General features: G+C 42.0%; 1 protein-coding gene across 2 annotated transcripts in view; it reads right to left on the bottom strand.

Moving 5' to 3' along the window:
• The window catches only part of EGFLAM (EGF like, fibronectin type III and laminin G domains), a 199,709-nt gene that overhangs the window by 88,680 nt on the left and 91,452 nt on the right, over nucleotides 1-19,577 (bottom strand). For both annotated transcript variants that reach the window (XM_007961426.3, XM_007961430.3), the window contains exons 4-5: nucleotides 19,096-19,213; nucleotides 17,421-17,556 (exon numbers count right to left, since the gene is read on the bottom strand). In XM_007961426.3, coding sequence (XP_007959617.3) covers nucleotides 17,421-17,556; nucleotides 19,096-19,213 — 254 coding nt within the window. The remainder of the gene's footprint in view (nucleotides 1-17,420; nucleotides 17,557-19,095; nucleotides 19,214-19,577) is intronic.

The raw sequence follows: 19,577 nt of genomic DNA on the forward strand, positions 1-19,577 counted from the left end.
GATTATTTTTAGGGTCAGTTGTAAACACTGCTTAAAGACCATCCGCTTTTCCTTGTAAGGCCCTCGCTATGATGAAAAGATCTTCACGTAGGAATTCACTTTCAAGGACTCTGCTTTCCAGATGTTCACAAACAATCCTCCCTTTGGCAGTCCCCATCCCCAGAGGTCAGAAGAACACAGATTCCGTCTATTCACAATCTGTTCACAAAATAAATATAAGTTTTATAGGGTGACTAATTGCATGAATTGTCATGGGAAAACCCAAGAAGAATCTGTTCACGGACATTCTTAGTCTTAACGAATTATACAGCTAGGCCAATGTGCTGAATTTTTACATGTCCTTTGGAGGACCCTTCAGAGAAGGCAGACCTTTGCTTAGAGCTCCTGTCTGGGAGGTAATAAACAGAAGGCGGGAGGATGAGCTCTGGAGTTCAAATCCTGACTCTCCTACTTACTAGCTGCTACTCAATTCCTTTAAGACTCAGTTTTCCCATCTGTAAAATGAGAATAATAAAAGAACCTACCTAACAGGACAGTCATAAAAATTAAATAAGATATATCTCTCCAGCCTAGTACCTGGCATCAAATTGTAAACACTCAGCAGGTACCAGCCACTATGCAAGGGACTTATTCACAAAACGAGTATCTTATAGCTGCCTACTTACTCTATACCTGCGTGATCCAATACGGTACCACTACCCATGTGATAGTCAGTCAGCACTTGAAATGTGTCTGAATTGAGATGTGCTATAGCATAAAATGTACACTGAATTTTAAAGAAAAATAAAAAAGAATGTGAAATAGCTCAGTAATTTTTATATGGGTTATATGTTCAAATGAGTATATTTTGGATACAGTGGGTTAAAATATATTACTGAAATTAATTTCATTTCTTTCTTGTTGCCCTTTAAGTGCCACTCTTAGAAAACGTAAACTTTCACATAGGCTTTCATTGTATTTCTACTGGATAGCTCTGCTCTATGTGGACATCCTAGCTGAAAGGGAGAAAAAAAGAACATTCCAGGTAATAAGAACTACAAGATAAAAGTTGGAAATAATTGTGTGTGGCCTGAGGACAGTGTGAATGGTCTAAGGGGAGTACAGGCTTTGTGCTAATAACATCAAGGGCTTTCCATCTACCAAGCACCCTTCTAACTCATTTACTTCTCACAAATGCCCTATGCAGTAGGTAGTAATATTAAACACCCCCACCTTTTTTTTGTTGACAGATAAGGGAACTAAGGCACTGAATGGGTAAGTAACTTGCCCAAGGTCACATAGCTGATAAATGGTGAGGCCAACTTGGATTGGTAAGATGAGGTTAGATTTAGAAGACCCTTAATACTGGATGAAAAACTGGAGTGATGGCGGGTGAGAGGCAATTCCCCATCACTTTGCTTGCTCCCTGGCCGCCTCTCAGGTGTTCTGTTGTTAAACACCTCTGCCCACAGCTATTTAGGGGAAGGCAGGAAACAAAAAAGTTCTGTTTGTCTTTGATGAGCAACTTACGAGGCAAGGAAATAGAGACTCATTTTGCTAAAAGAAGATGCCGGGGTGAACAGCTAATTTCCTTAATATAAGCTCACCCAGTTTTTCATTAGCAGGAACGACTGAAAGCCTGATGGAGTCCTTACGCCCAGTAAATGATGCTTCCTCAAATTTACTGAGCTGGGAGTAGTGTGTTAATGTGTTTGGAAAAGCAGAGTTCATAGAGTATGCCCATGGAGGAAGCAGGGCTGGTTTCTCTTTCCTGATGTTCTTTCCCGAAAGATGGAATTCTCATGTAAACTAACTTTATCATCAAAGAGAAAACCTCGGTGAGTGGAAGGAAACACATTTACAAACTCAAATTAGAACAAAATCACTTCGCAGAGGAAAACCACAGGGGATATCTAAAAGTAAAGTCAGAAAAGATGTGATCTTTAGATAAAACTCTCCTGTTATCCTTTGCTAAGCTTCCCTTGTGATATTTATAGAAGAAATAACCCATATCTATTCTCACAGTCTGCTGTTATTTACCCAGGACTACCTGTAAATACCTGCAACAATCTTTATGAAAAAACTACAGCAAAACAAAAAGGAGATGATTTTGTACATGTCCATTTAATGCAGAAAAGAAAAACTCTAATTTCCAGCAAATAAGAGATTGAAATCATTAGCATTTATTTTTATTCTATAGAGTGAGAGAGATGAGCTCATGCAGATTGAATGCCAGTTCCAAACCTTTAACATTTTGCCTCTGATTTTGTCATGAGTTTTTTATTTGAATGTTTTTAGAGTCTCTTGAGGTACAAAAGTACAAAGGTGAGGCTGAGAAAGAGACGACCAGGCAAAAGTATTGTCTTAAATCATCTCCCAAAACAGCTTTATCTTTTTTTTTGACTGAAAAAAATCACTTTATCCTAACTACAAAGTTGTTGGTCAGATCACTAGAGCAACACTATCTTGGCAATGTATTCAACAATGAAAAGGCCAGAGGGTGAGAAGTTGACTGAGAATGGGCTGCCAACCCCGAGAAACAGGTGGACACCTGGCCAACTGGTGGGGTGGCTTAAGCCTGTAACCCCAGCACTTTGGAAGGCTGAGGTGGGAGGATAGCTGGAGCCCAGGGGTTCAAGACCAGCCTAGGCTATGTCTTAATTATGTTTGACTATGACTATGTTTAATCAAAAAATAAAAGTTAGCCAGGCATGGTGGTACACGCCTATAATCTCAGCTAGTAAGGAGGCTGAGGTGGGTGGATTGCTTGAGCCCAGTAGTTCAAGACCAGCCTGGGCAACATAGTAAGACCTTGTCTCTGCAAAAAACTTTAAAAAAAAAAAAAAAAGAAAGTTGGGGGTGGGAGGATTGCTTGAGCTTGGGAGGTTGAAGCTGCAGTGAGCTGTGATCACACCAATGTACTCCAGCCTGGTGACAAAGTGAGACCCTGTCTCAAAAAGAAAAACAACCTCAACAACAAAAAACATGGGCAGTCACCAGCAGGGCCTACACTTCAAGCATTTTGCCAAGTAGTGAGATAGGGTTGGGCCAGACACCCTATACCTCAGGAGATCAGTGGCTCACCTTTGGAAGGTTACTGGGCAGGGGAGTTCAGGTGGGGAATAGAGTATGCAACCAGCAGTGGGTACTCAAAACCCAGTTCATCAATTCACTTAATCAAGGCTCACTCACTGGTTCATTTTGCCACTTACCAATGGCATTGTTAGAATCCAACCTGGCTATCAGAGCTGGGTGAAATCTTAGAGATAATTTAGTCCAAGTGTCTGAGGGCTCTCAGAAATTGTATGCAAGATTTTACACATGAACACATTTCATTTTTCTAAGTAAAGGGTCCTTCACTTTTATCAGATTCTCAAAGATAAAATTATGATCCCAAAAGCTTTGAGAGTCACTGATCTGACCCAGTCTCTCATTCTACCCACATGGTCACTGAAGAAAAATAATTTACCCAAAGTCACAGAACTACTGGGTGGTATATCTTTCTATTTTAATTCCTTTCTTGAAGTGTTCTGACTACCTTACCCATTGCCAATCTCAACCTTAGTGAGCAATCATTTTTCTTGATACTATCAAACCCCATAGGTGGCTGCCATGGGCTAGTGGATTGGTAAATGATGTATGATTATCAACCAGGCACCCAACACAAAAGTTATATTCCGGGAGGCTCCAGGGAAGTATAAGCACAGTTCCATTTTCAGGGAGTTTATAACCTAATAAACTGGGGATATAATACATCTGAGCATCAGTGCAGAAACAGTACCTCTAAGGACCAGTAGGAAGCCAGCACAAAATAGCACATTTCAAGAACTGTATTTGAATAGGTCACTGTGAACTAGAATCCTGGGCGAAGTCTAAGTCCCAGAATCCACATCCTAGGGAGACATGGTTCTCTATGCTGATCACTGGGCAGAAGTTGCTCTAGACCTATCTCCACTTGATACAGAATCCAAAGAGTGGGTACTGCTGGCTTAGGTGGAGGAAACTTAGTAAGGATAGGATGGTGTGTTTACATAAGAGACAGACAAATAAAGATGGTGTGGAAAGCTTCTGTGTTTTCCATATTGGACTAAGAGGCCCAGTGGTTTCTTACAGAGAAGCCAATGGCAGGAAAACCTTTTGATGTCCATTAGGAATGACTGACAATGAAGCTGACTGCCTTGGAAGGGATGAGCTGTGCTTCGATGAGTATATTAAAGCAAAACTGGGTGGTCCTCAATCAAGGATGATAATGTAACAAGTGACTTCCTGATCAGGGTGGGAGCTACTTAATTCAGCATCTCTGACCTTGATTCACAGTAAGTAATACATTTTTCCATAGTAAATATACCTATGCACATGAATACGTATATTATATATGAATACAGAGCTGAAAAAAGTTTCAATAAAAAATATTTAGCTTTACTACCTTATTCATGTTTCTCCTTTCTTTCTCTCCTTTTCCGTTCTTTTCTACTTCTTTAGAAAAACAAAATGCTGGTAAAGACCACTAAATTGATCTTGCCCCTCACTGAAGTGCTGTGGCCCATAATTTGAAACACACTGCACTAAACTTTTCCTCCTAGAATACCTTAGATGGCATTTCCAACTCTACAATTCCAAAAATAAAGAAAGTGGGTGTCATTAGCCCCTGAGAGGAATCTGTTCCTTGAACTTGAATTCAATACCAACACATGGCAAATGAAGCCTGTTCAACCTCAAACATGCTCTGGATTTATCACATATCAGAGCTGTTTTTGAATGATCAACAGTAAGATATACACTGGACATTGTGACCCAGTAAACACCACACACACACACACACACCTGAAACAAGTTTCACAGAATGATTCTCTTTTTTACTGTGCGTGAGAGCCTGTGGTATTCTCTTTTCTATCCTATTTCACCTCTCGGTTTGAGAACTCCTGTTCCAGAAAGATGGAGCTGAGATGAAGAGTGAAGCTCAAGCATGTCATAGACGTTAACTAGGAAATTGCTAAAACTGGTTAAATCCTGCTAGGAAAATACTTTTGAGAGTGGAATTTGTTGGAGCAGGAAACTGTCCTCTAGGGGATACAGCAGAACGTCCAGAATAGCCTTGACAGTAGAGGCCACTCTACTGGCCTTAGAGGGAGGGGACCAGAAGCCTAATTGTAGCACAACAGACACCTTGGCTTCCTTCTTTCCACATCGAACCTACCAACCCACAATGGGATGCTTTCTGGAAGACGCAGGGTTACTTGATGGCTCCCTCCCTAAGTATTTTCTCTCACATTATTCCTTCTAAGCATCATCTCAGAAACAGAATTAAAAAGACTTTCCTCCAGACAATCCCATGCCTTGAATCTGATTCTACTACCACACTGATTAGATCACCTTCCAGTATAATTTTATATTTCTGTCTTTTCTCCAGGGCTGTGAGCTCGTTAAACATGGTGACTTTGTCTTCTTCATCTCCGTGTTCCTTGAGATGTCTGCATGATCTTTCAAAGACGGGAACACTACCAGTCCCTTTCCTGTTTAACAACTTTCCATAGTTCCCTATTCCCTTCAGGATACATATGGGCTCCTCCATAAGGCCTTTGTTTGGTGTGATCCTCGCCTACCTATCTCTCACCACCCCACAGAGCTCCAGGCTTTCTAAGCAATTCCAGGAACATTTTCTTCTTGCCTCCAAGCAATTGCTTAAGTGGCTTCCTCAGCCTAAGCCTTTCATGTTGCTTCCTCCCTCCCCTTTTGCCTGGTAATCTCTGATGTGTCCTTCTTTGCTCCCATAAGAAGCCTTCCTTCCTTCAAAACTAGGTCAGATCAAGCTTATGTTTCTCTAGGTTCCTGGTCGCCATGCCTGCCTACAACACTTACTACTCCTCTGAACTCTGTCCATCTGCATTCCCCAGTAGACTATCCAAGGATAGAGTCTACAGCTTATTTATTCATCCCTAAATCTCTTGTATGTTTTTCACATGAGATGCTCAATACATACATATTTGTATGAACATATGCTCATAGGAGGTATCCAATAAAGGGTGATTGAGCTGAATTAAAATATCTTCAGAATTCAACTTAGAAATAGCATGATGCCCTAAATCAGGGTTGGCAAATTTCAGCCAGCTGCCAGTGTTAGTAAATAAAGTTTTACTGGAACACAACCACACCCATTTAGGTACTGTTTATGGCTGCTTTCTTACTACAGTGGCAGAGTTGAACAGTTGAGACAGTTCACACAGCTGGCAAAGCACAGAATATTTACTATCTGATCCTGTGAGAAAAAGTTTACCAACCCCTGATCTAAGACAACAGCATGCTTTAACCTGGCTTGTGCCACTTTGACAATCCAATGAAGCCTATGAACCCCTTCTTAGAGTGATGTTTTTAAATGCGTCAAATATATAGGTTCACAAAGGAAATCAATTGTATTGTAAAGAATGATCAAAATAATAAAAATCATGAAATAATATACTTCTTTATTAATACATTAAATTTAAAAACCTAGCAATGGATTTAATAACTATACTAATTTCAAAGTAGTGATAAACATAACTGCTATTTCAAGATATGTGCGACCATTGTAACCGGATGGTTATCCGGATGTAACCAGATAAGAAAATACCTGTGATTCTAATGTTGATAGGGTCACAAGAATTGTTAATACGATTGTGATTTATTGTCTACATTCATTTTTGAAGAAACTGCTAAATTTCCATTGGTAAAACTAAGGATATATATATTTTTTCCAATCCAAGTCCAGGGACCCCTTGAATTCTATCCAGGAAACCCTTGGGGATCTATGGACTGCCGGTTAAACACCCTGCTCTAAGAGAAGAGATGTGATCCCATAGATTACTCAGGGCAAACACAACAGGGTGAGAGAAAACCTCCCGCTCAGAAAAGCCTGTGACTCTGTCAATTTTGCAGACTGGTTTTATGCAGGATTTGCTCTACACTAAATGAATTGCAGAGAAAAGTCCAAAACTACTCAGTAGTCAAAGATGAGAGAAAAAAAAAAAAAAAAGATGTATTATTTGACCTTCAGCTTTCAGCCTTCTTTCTTTAGGTACAAATTGGTTTAACCAAATGACAAACAGATGGATACAATGGGGTTATGATAAACTCAGCTGGCAATTTGTCCCAGGTGGGGCAATAGGAGAGCACACTTCATTTACAGTTTACAAATGGCTCCCAAAGCTGTTTCATAATTCAATTCATGTCAATTGCCATCAATCTAACCAGGGATTATATTAGGAATGCTTAGGGTAGGAGGAATGGAAGCTTTACGGGATCAATTTGCCAAACTATAGGCTGGACTTCTTTAAATCCTTTAGAGTAGCCTTTCCATTAGGGCCTGAGCAAAGGGACTTGACAGCTTCCGGAATTTCTAGGACCAGGTGCCAGGCTAGAAGGTGGTTCTAAGATTTTCAGTTTCAAAACTAAAGGTATGGAAAAGAATTCTTTGTGAAGCAGCACTTGTTGCCTGTCATATGAAATCCCAGCTGACATCCAAGCAAGCTCATTCTTGCTTATATCTAATTCTATTGCTGATGGTAATGAAAGCTCATACTTAAATAGCAAAACTTCTAACACTTTTTTTTGAAAAGAAAGGGAGTTTGGGGGGTTGTTTTCTCCCATTTTCCCCCAAAATTAACTGTATAAGAATAATTCTTTAAATATTTTCAATTCTAACTTTTGGGGGTTAGCAAGCCAATATCAGATTACATCACTCTTAAATATTGCAGTCATATGCCCAAGTTTTGCTATATATTCCAGTAAAATGCTATGAAGAAAGGTGGCAGTTTACTTAGTTACTATGATGAGCTCTAAGACATGAATTTGCATTCCACATGAAATAAAATCACAGTAGGAACTTTCAAGTTAGTCATACACATTTAGGTATCATTTGAAGATTTACCACATCTTGAGATTACTTTTATGATGAAAAACCGATAGCAATAAATAAACTTTCAGTTGGGATTGAAGTGGAGCATTGGTGAGGGGTCGGGGGATGCATATGATCCTTGTTGGCCCTTACATGGTTTTTATTTCTGTAGTGGGTGAGGTCAGATGTTGGTTACCATTGTGGCCTCTGATATTGGTGGTAAAGGATTCACTGAATTACTTGGGGGTAATGCTTTTTACATTATTTACTCAAAAATAAGTAACTGTTAGTGTGAAGATACATTTGCATGTGGCTCAGGTTAAAAAAAAAATCAAAAATCCTCCATGAGCCATTCTTCTAAGTGCTGTACAGACCTTTTCATCTCTGCAACCCTTCTGAGGTAGCCACTATTACCATCCATATTTTACAGTAGAGGAAAGTAAGGCTTAGCAGGACTAAGCGGGTTGCTCAGGGATCCAGCTAGTTGCTGGCATCCTCTAGATCAAGCTTGTCCAACTCACTGTCTGAGGGCCACATGTGGCCCAGGACAGCTTTGAATGTGGCCCAAAATAAATTTGTAAACTTTCTTAACACATTATGAGATTTTTTTTTTTTTTTTTTAGTTCATCAGCTATCGTTAGTGTGTTTTACGTGTGGCCCAAGACATTTCTTCCTCTTCCAATGTGGCCCAGGGAAGCCAAAAGACTGGACAACCCTGCTCTAGATCAATCCCATGACTACCTGTGTCTAAATGCTTACCAGCACCTATTTGACATGTGGTGTGTTTACGGTGCTATGTGCTATATTCCACACAAAGGAGCAAGGTAGATGTTGCCTTCATGTTCCAAGAGGAAGACAGACCTTGAAAAAGTAATTAACTATGAGTGTGCTGAGTATTGAAAGTAAATGTTGGAGGTATAGCTAACCTAATCTGGGAATAGATGAACGTAGTTAGGCAGGACTTCCTGGAGGAAGTGACGCTTAAAGAGGAGTCCTGAAGGATGAACAAGAGTTGGCTAAGTAAGGAGGTAGAAGAGCTATCCTGACAGGATAGCAATCATAAAGACTTGTAGCCAGGGAGGGTGCAGTGGCTCATGTCTACAATCCCAGCACTTTGCGAGGCCGAGGTGGGTGGATCACTTGAGGTCAGGAGTTCGAGACCAGCCTGGCTAACATGGTGAAACCCCATGTCTACTAAAAATACAAAAAAAAAAAAAAAAAAAAAAAAATAGCTGGGCATGGTGGCACATGCCTGTAATCCTAGCTACTCAGGAGGCTGAGATAGGAGGATTGCTTGAACCTGGGAAGTGGAGGTTGCAGTGAGCTGAGATCACACCGCTGCACTCCAGCCTGGGTGACAGAGCGAGACTAGATTCTATCTGAAAAATAAACAGATTAATTAAATAAAATAATTTGAAAAGACACTTGTAGCCAGGAACAAGCAGGCTATGTAGGAAAGCAGAAAACACCCATTGAGAAAGCCATATAGGAATAGTTTGCATTGATTGAGCACTTACTAAGGGCTCGGTGCTGTTCTAGGCATTTCATGTGGGTCAACTCAAGTAATTTCATAATAACCCCATGAGGCAAGTAAATTATTATCCCCAGTCTGTTGTCTGAGGCCCCGAGAAGTTAAATAACCCACCAAAGATCACACAGCTTAGAAGTGGTAGAGACAGGGTTTGCACTAGGGAGTCCAGCCCAGAGCCTGTGTGTTACTCAATCCGTCCATACTGCCTCCCCTACATCTTGATACTAGACGAGCAGAGTCACAGGATTTGAGATGTCACGCATCCAGCATGCCTTAATTTGCAGAGAAAGAAACTGAGGACTGGAATCAAGCAACTTCGCCAGGCTTAGAGGCTGGTTCAGAACTCTCTCTTCTGATTCCACATTTGGACACACTTAAACCTCAAGAGATGATACCATGAATCAGGCTGTAAGCCTCAATTCTGAATGAGAAACTCCTTTAACCTTCACAGCTTTTGACCTTGACCATGAGTCAAATCACATCATCCCTTACAACTGTTCAAAGAAAATCCATCCTCTGTTCAGCTTCCATTCTGAATCCCAGACTTGATCTTCATTTCAGTAACAGCCTTTGCAGGGTCACTTCCTGTGAGAAAACTAATTAAGTTCCTTTGTTACTTACAGAATATGGAAGTCTATGATGAGATGGAAGGAGAGATGACTTTTAACAAAAATATCAATTTGCGAGTAATACTTTAAAAAACCCACCCAGGTTGCATGACCTTGAAATTCTCAAATGAAACCAGTATGTAGGTGCTGCAATCCACCTAGAAGCAGCCCTGTGTGAAGATGAATTCTTCAATTCTTATTATGGAAGGCATCTGCCAGGGACCAGAGAATTATTTAGGCAGAAAAGTCAGAAAGGAAGAAGAAGGGAAGTATTGCTCCTTCTCACTTATTAATATAAATATCTTACGTTGAGATTTAGAAATCAATGTTTCTTGACCTGAATCCCTAAAACATACACAGACATGTTCTGAAATTTCACATATACCCAAAATAAGCCAATAGTAGACTTTGTGTGTGTGTGTGTTTGAGTCTCACTCTGTCGCCCAGACTGGAGCGCAGTGGGGTGATCTAGGTTCACTGCAATCTCCGCCTCCTGGGTTCAAGCAATTCTTGTGCCTCAGCCTCCCGAGTAGCTGGGATCACAGGCGTGTGCCACCACCCCCGGCTAATTTTTGTATTTTCAGTAGAGATGCAGTTTCACCATGTTGATAGGGCTGGTCTCAAACTCCTGGCCTCAAGTTATCTGCCTCTTTGGAACTGGGATTACTGGGATTACAGGCATGAGCCACTGCACCTGGCCAATGGTGGACTTTTAAACTAAAAACAACTGTTGCTGAGCTTTAGCCTGCCCTGTCCAGCAGGTAACAATGCAAAGCTCTGAAGCAGTTTTAGCCAATAAGGTGACATCTTCAGAAAAACTGTGGGTAAGTTAAATGAAAACTATTTTTCACCTTTATCCAACTCGATAGACAGCATACGACAGGCATGGCACCCCAATTGGAACTTCAGTGATGAGGAACGTTTTTCCAGGTCTTTGGTTTTCATTGCCACCATACTATATATTATTCGCTTATGAGAAAAGCACTTACCCAGGGGAAATTCTTAGGCAGAAGGAGGAAGGTTTCTCAGATATTTATAGCCAAGATATTTTAAAACATATGTAGCTATATTTATGCTTGGTTCTTATTTTAATAAACACTAAGCATTGCTGCCTCCAAAGAAATTTTCAGTGTCACTTTAGAAAAGAAATATTCTCCTTCACCTCAAACACATGGCTTTTGTGTTTTAAAAAAGCAAGTAAAAGTGTTTAAAACACTGCAAAATATGTTACAGCCTGAAGGCTGACTCAGAACTTGCCTCTTCAGATCTTTTCTAAAAATCTATGGCTACAAAGAAAGCTAACAAATAGCCTCCAGACCAACTTTGGGGGAGATCATGAAGACTCCTGCCATCTAAAAGCTTTTATTCTGCCTGGGCCTGAGACCAAGCTCTTCTCTGAGGCAGTTACTGAGAGTGCCTTCAGGGTGCTCACACCTGAGGTGTCCTCTATTTGGGGGGTAGTAGAAGCTGGATGAAGAACAAAAATTTGCTTGGTCCTAAGCCCCTGACTCAAGATATCATCATATTATGCATAAGGTCTACTTGAAATATCATGAAAACTAGCAAATAAGTAAGTAGGCAGCACTCCCATACCCTGGTCTCATAATTTTTCAGGTTAATCTTCTATTAACCAGAGGTCTCACTCTGTTGCCCGAGCTGGAATACAGCGGCACAATTACAGCTCACTGTAGCCTAAAACTCTTGGGCTCAAGTGGTCTTCCTGCCTCAGTCTCCTGAGTAGCTGGGATTTCAAATGTGAGATAGCTTTCCTGGTTTAGATGAATATTTAAAAAAAAAAAAAAATTTCACTTGAACCCGGGAGGCAGAGGTTGCTGTGAGCCGAGATCGTGCCACTGCACCCCAGCCTGGGCGACAGAGCAAGACTCCATCTCAAAAAAAAAAAAAAAAGAAAAAGAAAAAATTTGTTAGACTATCTCCTAACAATGTCTTTGAAATCTTTATCTCCATCGAAGCAAATAAGAAGAGTAACCAATGTAGAAGTGCCCATCAAGACAGAGAGAGGACTGGAACCTTACCTTCCAGTGACAGAATTTAGACAAGAACTTCACATTAAGCTATCTGAATCTGAGGATAACTTCTGAATCTGAGAGTCCTGCCTCTTAGATGTATAATAATAAGGACCTTTTGGCTCACACAAAACCTGTCATGTGTATTTCTGTACACAGGAAGTAGAAAAAGGAAGTCACTATTAAACATTAAATGGACCTCTCTGGGGAAAATAAAATAACTGAAGACAACGGTCCCCCCGCCCCTCACCCAAAGCCTTTCATCCTTTCTTACTGTCTTAGTCTCTTTGGACTGTTACAATGAATACCATAAACTAGGTAACTTATAAACAACAGAAATTGATTGCTCACAGTTCTGGAGGTCAGGAAGTCCAAGATCAAAGTGCCAGCAGATTCAGTGTCTGGTGAGGGTCCATTGACTGGTGAGAGTCTGCCTTCTTTTCTTTTTTTCTTTTTGAGACAGGGTCTCACTCTGATGCCCAGGCTAGAGTGTAGTGACATGATCATGGCTCACTGCAGCCTTGATCGCTGAAGCTCAAGTGATCCGCCTGCCTCAGCCTCCTGAGCAGCTGGAACTACAGTATGCAATACCACACCTGGCTAATTTTTTAATGTTGCCCAGGCTGAGGGTCTCCTTTCTGGTTCATAGATGGCATCTTATCACTGTGTTCTTACGTGGTGAAAGGGGTGAGAGACCTCCTGGGCCTTTTTTACAAATGCCACTAATCCTGTTCCTGAGGGCTCTGCCCTCATGACCTAACCACATCCCAAAGACCTCATTCTAATACTATCACCTTGGGTGTTCGAATTTAACGTATGAGTTTTGTGGAGGACATAAAATTGAGACCATACGTAGCACACACAAACTACAGTTTCAGAGTCAGAGCCCAGGAAAGCTCTTTCTGAACATACATTCACTCACTTATAATGGGATAGACTCCGAGATGTTTACAAATGGATTTATTTTGCAGCCAAACATTAAATGCTGCAACAAGCTATGGAGGCTTTCTTTCAGGAATACATCAAACAGCAGCCTGAGATGAGGTTTCTCATTTCCTCAGCCAGCAGGGCTCTGGGCAGGCTGGGTCTAAGCTTCCATCTCTGAAGGTGGGTCACAAACATGAAAGCACATGGGGATTCATAAAAAGAGCACTGGGCCGGAAGTCAGGAGAATTCGGTTCTAATTTTATTCTGTCCCCAACCAGTCATTTTATCTTGGCAAAGTAACTTATGCAATGGAGTCTCAATTTCTACTTTTGTGAAAAGGAAATAATGGTACTGTAGGATGGAAACAGATGCACACTGAATGTCTACATATAGAGATACTTTATGAGGAGTATGAGCAAGAGCTCTGCAATGAGAGTTGCATTTGCTTGATATTATAGAGGAGGAAATATGGGTTCTGAGAAAGGATAACTTGGCTGAAGTTACAAATTCTGGAAGAGATAGAGGCGGAATTCCTAGCACAGGGGATGTAACAAGCGACTGGGCCTTCCCATGTTCCCATATTCCATTTGGAATTCAACGACGTACGAGAATTCTAAATTTGAAGCTAACCTTCCAGACTCTGTGAAGGTATTTTTCAAGGTAAAGAGATAAATATATATTAGCAGTTGGTTGGAACGGCATACAATTTAAAAATATACATAAGAAGCCAGGCGTGGTGGCTCATGCCTGTAATCCTAGCACTTTGGGAGGCCGAGGCGGGTGGATCACCTGAGGTCAGGTGTTTGAGACCAGCCTGACCAACATGATGAAATCCCATCTCTACTAAAAATACAAAAATTAGCCAGGCGTGGTGGTGGGTGCCTGTAATCCCAGCTACTCAGGAGGCTGAGACAGGAGAATCACTTGAACTCAGGAGGCAGAGGTTGCAGTAAGCCAAGATCATGCCGTTGCACTCCAGCCTGGGTGACAAGAGTGAAACTCTGCCTCAAAGCATACATATATGAATTTGAGACCTTGAGCCCCTAGATATTAGAGAGCTCTGAATGTTAAAATGCATTTTAATTGGAATTATGCTTGTACATAACACCCACATATACCTTATACTTTTGTAGGTTTTTAACATCCACACAGCTTTTTCTTACACAAAGCTCTTTCTCTTTCCCATATTTTCAAGAATATCACTCGATCCTCCTAACCATACACTATAAGGCTGGAAGATGTCATCGCCCACGTTTTACAGATAAGGAGTTTGTAGCCAATGCCTCTGGGGTCATGCCACCTCCCCTTGTCCTACTTCTGATTTCAGCAGCAGCTGTGGCACGGACAGTTCTTGGAGGGCTCAGACTTGCCTCCTGCAGCCAGCATGTGACCTCAGGCATATGCTGTGCTCCTGTTACTCCTCACCTCTCCGGACTCCCCCCTTCATCATAAAATGTGGGGGAGTTATACCCTCAGGGGCAATGCTCAAAGTGGATCCATGTCTCCTGCCTTTTTCATGGTCAATGTGAGAAGAATTCTGTGGGTTTCAGAGAGATCTCAATGGAATCAAGACCCCAGTGAAGACTCCATTGCCTACAGCAGTGACTTAACTAACACACCCTTATATATATCCTCCTTTCCTGTCTCATTCTCCCCACTCTCTCATTCCCACTTCCAAATAAACTATTTGCACCCAAGTCCTTATCTGCAGCTCTCTTTTGAGGGGACTCCACACTATGAGAGGCATCAAGGCTCAGTAGGGGAAGTAACCCGTGCGGGGCCACACGGCTGCAGATAGAGAAGGCGGCACTCTCTCCCAGCTCTTCTGTCTGAATCCAGTGACTCTCTTTCATCTTCTATTTTCAGGCATGCACACAAGGTTAAGAAACTGCCATTTCTACCTCATATAGATATAGAGAAAATTTTAAAAATATGTGTTTGAACAAAAAATTAATAATAAATAATGCTTACCTTTGCTCAGGGTTACACGGTTACACGGATTATCTTCCAGGCTACCATAAAAACATAAAAAACTGTGCTTTTTGTTTTTTTTTTTGTTTTTTTTTTTTTGGAGACAGAATCTCGCTCTGTACCCCAGGCTGGAGTGCAGTGGTGTAATCTCGGCTCACTGCAACCTCTGCCTCCTGGGTTCAAGTGATTCTCATGCCTCGGCCTCCTGAGTAGGTGGGATTACAGGCATCCACCACCATGCCCGGCTAAGTTTTGTATTTTTAGTAGAGATGGGGTTTCACCATGTTGGTCAGGCTGGTCTTGAACTCCTGACCTCAGGTGACCTGCCTGCCTTTACCTCCCAAAGTACTGGGATTGCAGGCGTGAGCCACCACACCTGGCCAGAACTGTGCATTTTTCAAAATTTTAAAGTATTACATCTTCCTTTGCTGGTGTTGTCTAATATATCTGTGGAAGTAAATTATATGTTAAGTTTTGCCCCAAGTTTTACAGATGAGAAAGCTGAAGTTTTAGGATTTTCAGTGTAGCACATTTAACCAGTATTGGAACCAGGATTAGAATCTTTTTTATTTTAGGGATATTCCAGGTTTTGCCTACAAAATCTGTTCAATGGCAGGGGTGTAGATTATCTTCAATGCAAAGCATTGTTCTGAGGTTTTGCAGTGGGCATTATAAAAAAAAAATATTCTTAGAATCTGTGCCCCTTTTTTCCAGTAATTGTACCACGGTTTTCCTTTGAGGATCCAATCCTCTTGAATATTCAATCCACATAATCCAGGTTTGAGTGAACAACCCGCTGTGAATTCCAGAGCTTGGAATATGACCAGTGCCTGACCAATCAATGAATTCTCCCCACACGGGCCACAGTGACTTGTGCAAAGGATGGAAAGGGACCTCAGCGTGGCCAATGAGAATACATATTGAGATTTTGCTGGGTCCATGGAGAAAGCCACTCTCCTTCCTAGGGAGATAGGCTGGTCACTGCAGGTCTTGACTGCCTGGTGGCCATTTTGCCACCATATAGGAAAAGTCCATCTAAATGTGAAGCCACTAAAGCAGAGAGGCGCATGGAGTCATACTGCTGAATTGACACGGATCTAGTCTCCCCTGAATTTAGATTTGCTGCTGGACTTTACAGTTACAGGAGCTGATGCATTACTACCTCATCTTCTCCTTTCATGCTTCTGACACTTGCAATTTAACAAGTCCTGTGTGAAACACTCCGTACTCAAGCATTAAAGAGATTCAGTGCAGTACCTCACCTCTGAAGAAACAAATATCTGCTTTCCATTACCAAGGAATAGGCTAGGAAGTCCAGACACAGAAGCAGACCTAATCAAATCTTGGGAGAATCCTTTGTCCCCGTTTCAGAGAACCTTAGGAATGAGGTCCTGAGCCAGTCTCTTTATGAATGCAGAAAGCAGCAGGCCTCAGACAAGCCTCATCACCTTTAACATAGAGAATCCCAACTCTATAAGCATTGTTTTCAGACTCACTCACCAGCCACCGCTTCCATTCAAAATCAAACAGCAACTAGAGTTCAGAGGAAATACCTTAGATTGGGAATTCTTTTTGTTGACCACTGTTTTCCTTTCTCTCTTTCTTTAAAATGACATAGCAGTATTAACTTGAGAATAAATGCTTTAATATCTGTAAAAAATGTCCAGTCACTCTCTACCCTCTGCTAAGCTGAATAATAAGAAATAGAGAGGTCGATGAAAGAAAAACGTTGAGGCCAAACCAAGACACTTGTCCCAAGGCAATACGGACATGAAAGAAGCAATGGGTTGTCCTTGTTTTTAAAAGATTTTTCCCCTGCTCCTAAGAAACAGCATCATCAAATATTTACTTTGATACATAATATTTCAAAGCCAGGAGGGCAAGGCTCATGCTTGAAATGTAGGCAGGCTTATCGGAAATGGTACCTCAGCAGTTTTCAGAGCCTAGAACAGTCTCTGACTGTGCCAGGGAAATGAGGAAGAGGTATGTGATACAGACAGGTTTACTGGATGACCCACCAGCAAAGAGGTGTGGGGATCATTACTGGCCCAAGTACATACATGGGTTTCCAAGCCTGTGTTCGCTCTTAAATATACACACGGTAGAGACCTAGAGGTCACTCTCCTCATTGTCTTACATCAGGCTTGGAATTCTGACATCTACACATTTTTTTTCTTTTTTTTTTTTTTTTTTAGATGGAGTCTTGCTCTGTTGCCCAGGCTGGAGTGCAATGACATGATCTTGGCTCACTGCAACCTCCGCCTCCCGGGTTCAAGGGTTTCTCCTGTCTCAGCCTCCTGAGTAGCTGGGATTACAGGTGCATACCACCACGCCCAGCTAATTTTTGTATTTTTAGTAGAGACAGGGTTTCACCGTGTTGGCCAAGATGGTCTTAATTTCCTGACCTTGTGACCCACCCACCTCAGCCTCCCAAAGTGCTGGGATTACAGGTGTGAGCCGTCACGCCCAGCACACATTTGACTTTTGAATGTGACATACAGACTTACCTGATGAATTCCACAGAATAGTACTGAATAGGGGCGCTTCCTTCACTTGCTCCAGGTTTCCAAGACAGGGCCACCTCAGAATCCGAAACCACAATGACATGTGGCTGCTGGGGAGCTGCCGGAGGCAGGCAGGAATCTAGGTGGGACAACAAACACAACCAGACTAGGCTGGTGGTCTCAGCCGTTGGAGAGGTTTAATATAATACATAAACAGCATGAGTGCTTCCTATACCCAAAATACCTCTGTTCAGAACAGCCTCAAAACCCAAACCAAACAAATACAAAAACGTAATCACAACTTGATCACTGTGTGAGGTTTGAACCAATGAGAGCTGGTCTTCCCTTCTCCCCGCTGCACCCCTGACTGCAAATCCAATTAATTGTGTCCCAGTCACTAATCCTGGGACACACAGTGGTAAGTTCCCTGGAAAACCTTCTATCACATTCTCAACTCCTAACAGCCTTCCATCTGTGTTTGCATTGTCAGAACTGATATTTACCTTCAAGGAAAATTAAATGCTTACAATCACTGCCAATCATTCTTTTCTCTGTGTGTTTTGCCCCTGACAATCAGAATGCATAGTAATGGTAGGTCATTTGGGAAATGCCCTTCTACGTAAAAGGTAGGAGTCACCCATGAGCCCATCACCTTAAGTGACCGCTATTTCTGATCACATCAGGACACACACATCTCCTAGCCTTTGTTCACACTACTCCAACTGCCTGGGAGACCTTTCCTGTCTTTTCTTCCTAGCAAAATCCTAAGCATTTTTTTGTAAATCAGGCCAAAGGTAGGACTCCTTCTGAAAGCCTGTGAGGCTGGGGTGGAGGAAGTGTGCCCTCCCGTGTGCTCCACAGCCTCCGGTGCAGTCCTTAGAAGTGCTGCTGTCACCAGGCGCAGTGGCTCATGCCTGTAATCCCAGTACTTTGGGAGGCCGAGGCAGGTGGATCACAAGCTCAGGAGTTTGAGACCAGCCTGGCCAATATGGTGAAACCCTGTTTCCACTAAAAATGCAAAAATTAGTCAGGTGTGGTGGCTTGTGCCTATAGACCCAGCCACTCGGGAGGCTGAGGCAGAAGAATCGCTTGAACCCGGGAGGTAGAGGTTGCAGTGAGCCAAGATTGCACCACTACACTCCAGCCTGGGTGACAGAATGAGACTGTCTCAAAAAAAAAAAAAAAAAAAGGAGTGCTGCTGTCACTCATTTGTCATTGGCTTCTCCTTCCACAAAAAGCTCCTTGCCAGCAGTGACCATCATCAACCCAACTTGGTATCCTACTGTCCAGCTTGGTGCCACCTCTAAAAACATTAGTTGCATTCCCTTTGCCTATAAATCTCTTCTCCCACTCCCCTTCCTCACCTTCTTAATTCCTACTTACCTGTCAGATCTCCACTAGTTGTCATCTCTTCAGGGAATTCTTCTGTTATCCCTGTGTTGTATGTTCCTACAGTGCTGAAGCACCTATCATACTCTGTGACTACAGACTAATGAGGGAATGTCTTGACTTACCCCACTAAGTTCCGAGAGGGCAGGGGCTGTGCTTACTTTTGTTCTCTACTGAATTCCCAGAGCCTAGCACAGTGCTTGGCACACAGGAGGTCCCTATTGATATTTGCTGAATGAAGGATGCATGAACAGCCTGCCACCTATTAATGAATTTGAACCTACTTTACCTTGGGACAAAGTGGTGACATGCCGAGGAGAGCTCAGCCGCCCTTTGCCAGCCTGGCTGTAAGCTGCTATGCTCACGCGATATTCAGTGCCTGGTTTCAAGTCTCCAATCACTTCCTCCTGTCAATGACCAAACAAGAAAGATGCCAACAATCAGAAGATTTGTTTGAGCAAATTGTATGATTTCCATGAGCTTTATATCTCGAGGTCCCTGTGAAATTGCTTGGCATAGAGAATGTTTTGCTTTATCTAGGACTGGCCCAGTTTTAAGCTTTGCCAAGAAAAAAATGACCATGGCATATTTTCCAAGACTGGAGGATGGCCCTTTATTGAAATCTATCCATGGTCCTAGAACTGGATACATTCACACTAGCAAATGTTACTGTGAACATCAGAATTCTCTGATCAAAGTACAGGCTGCTGGAGGGCAGGTGATGATTCTTTCCAAGGCTGGAATTCTCCAGTTCCTTCTTTTCATTTGCAG

Source organism: Chlorocebus sabaeus, chromosome 4 (genome assembly GCF_047675955.1).
Source record: "Chlorocebus sabaeus isolate Y175 chromosome 4, mChlSab1.0.hap1, whole genome shotgun sequence".
Taxonomy (NCBI): Eukaryota; Metazoa; Chordata; class Mammalia; order Primates; family Cercopithecidae; genus Chlorocebus; species Chlorocebus sabaeus.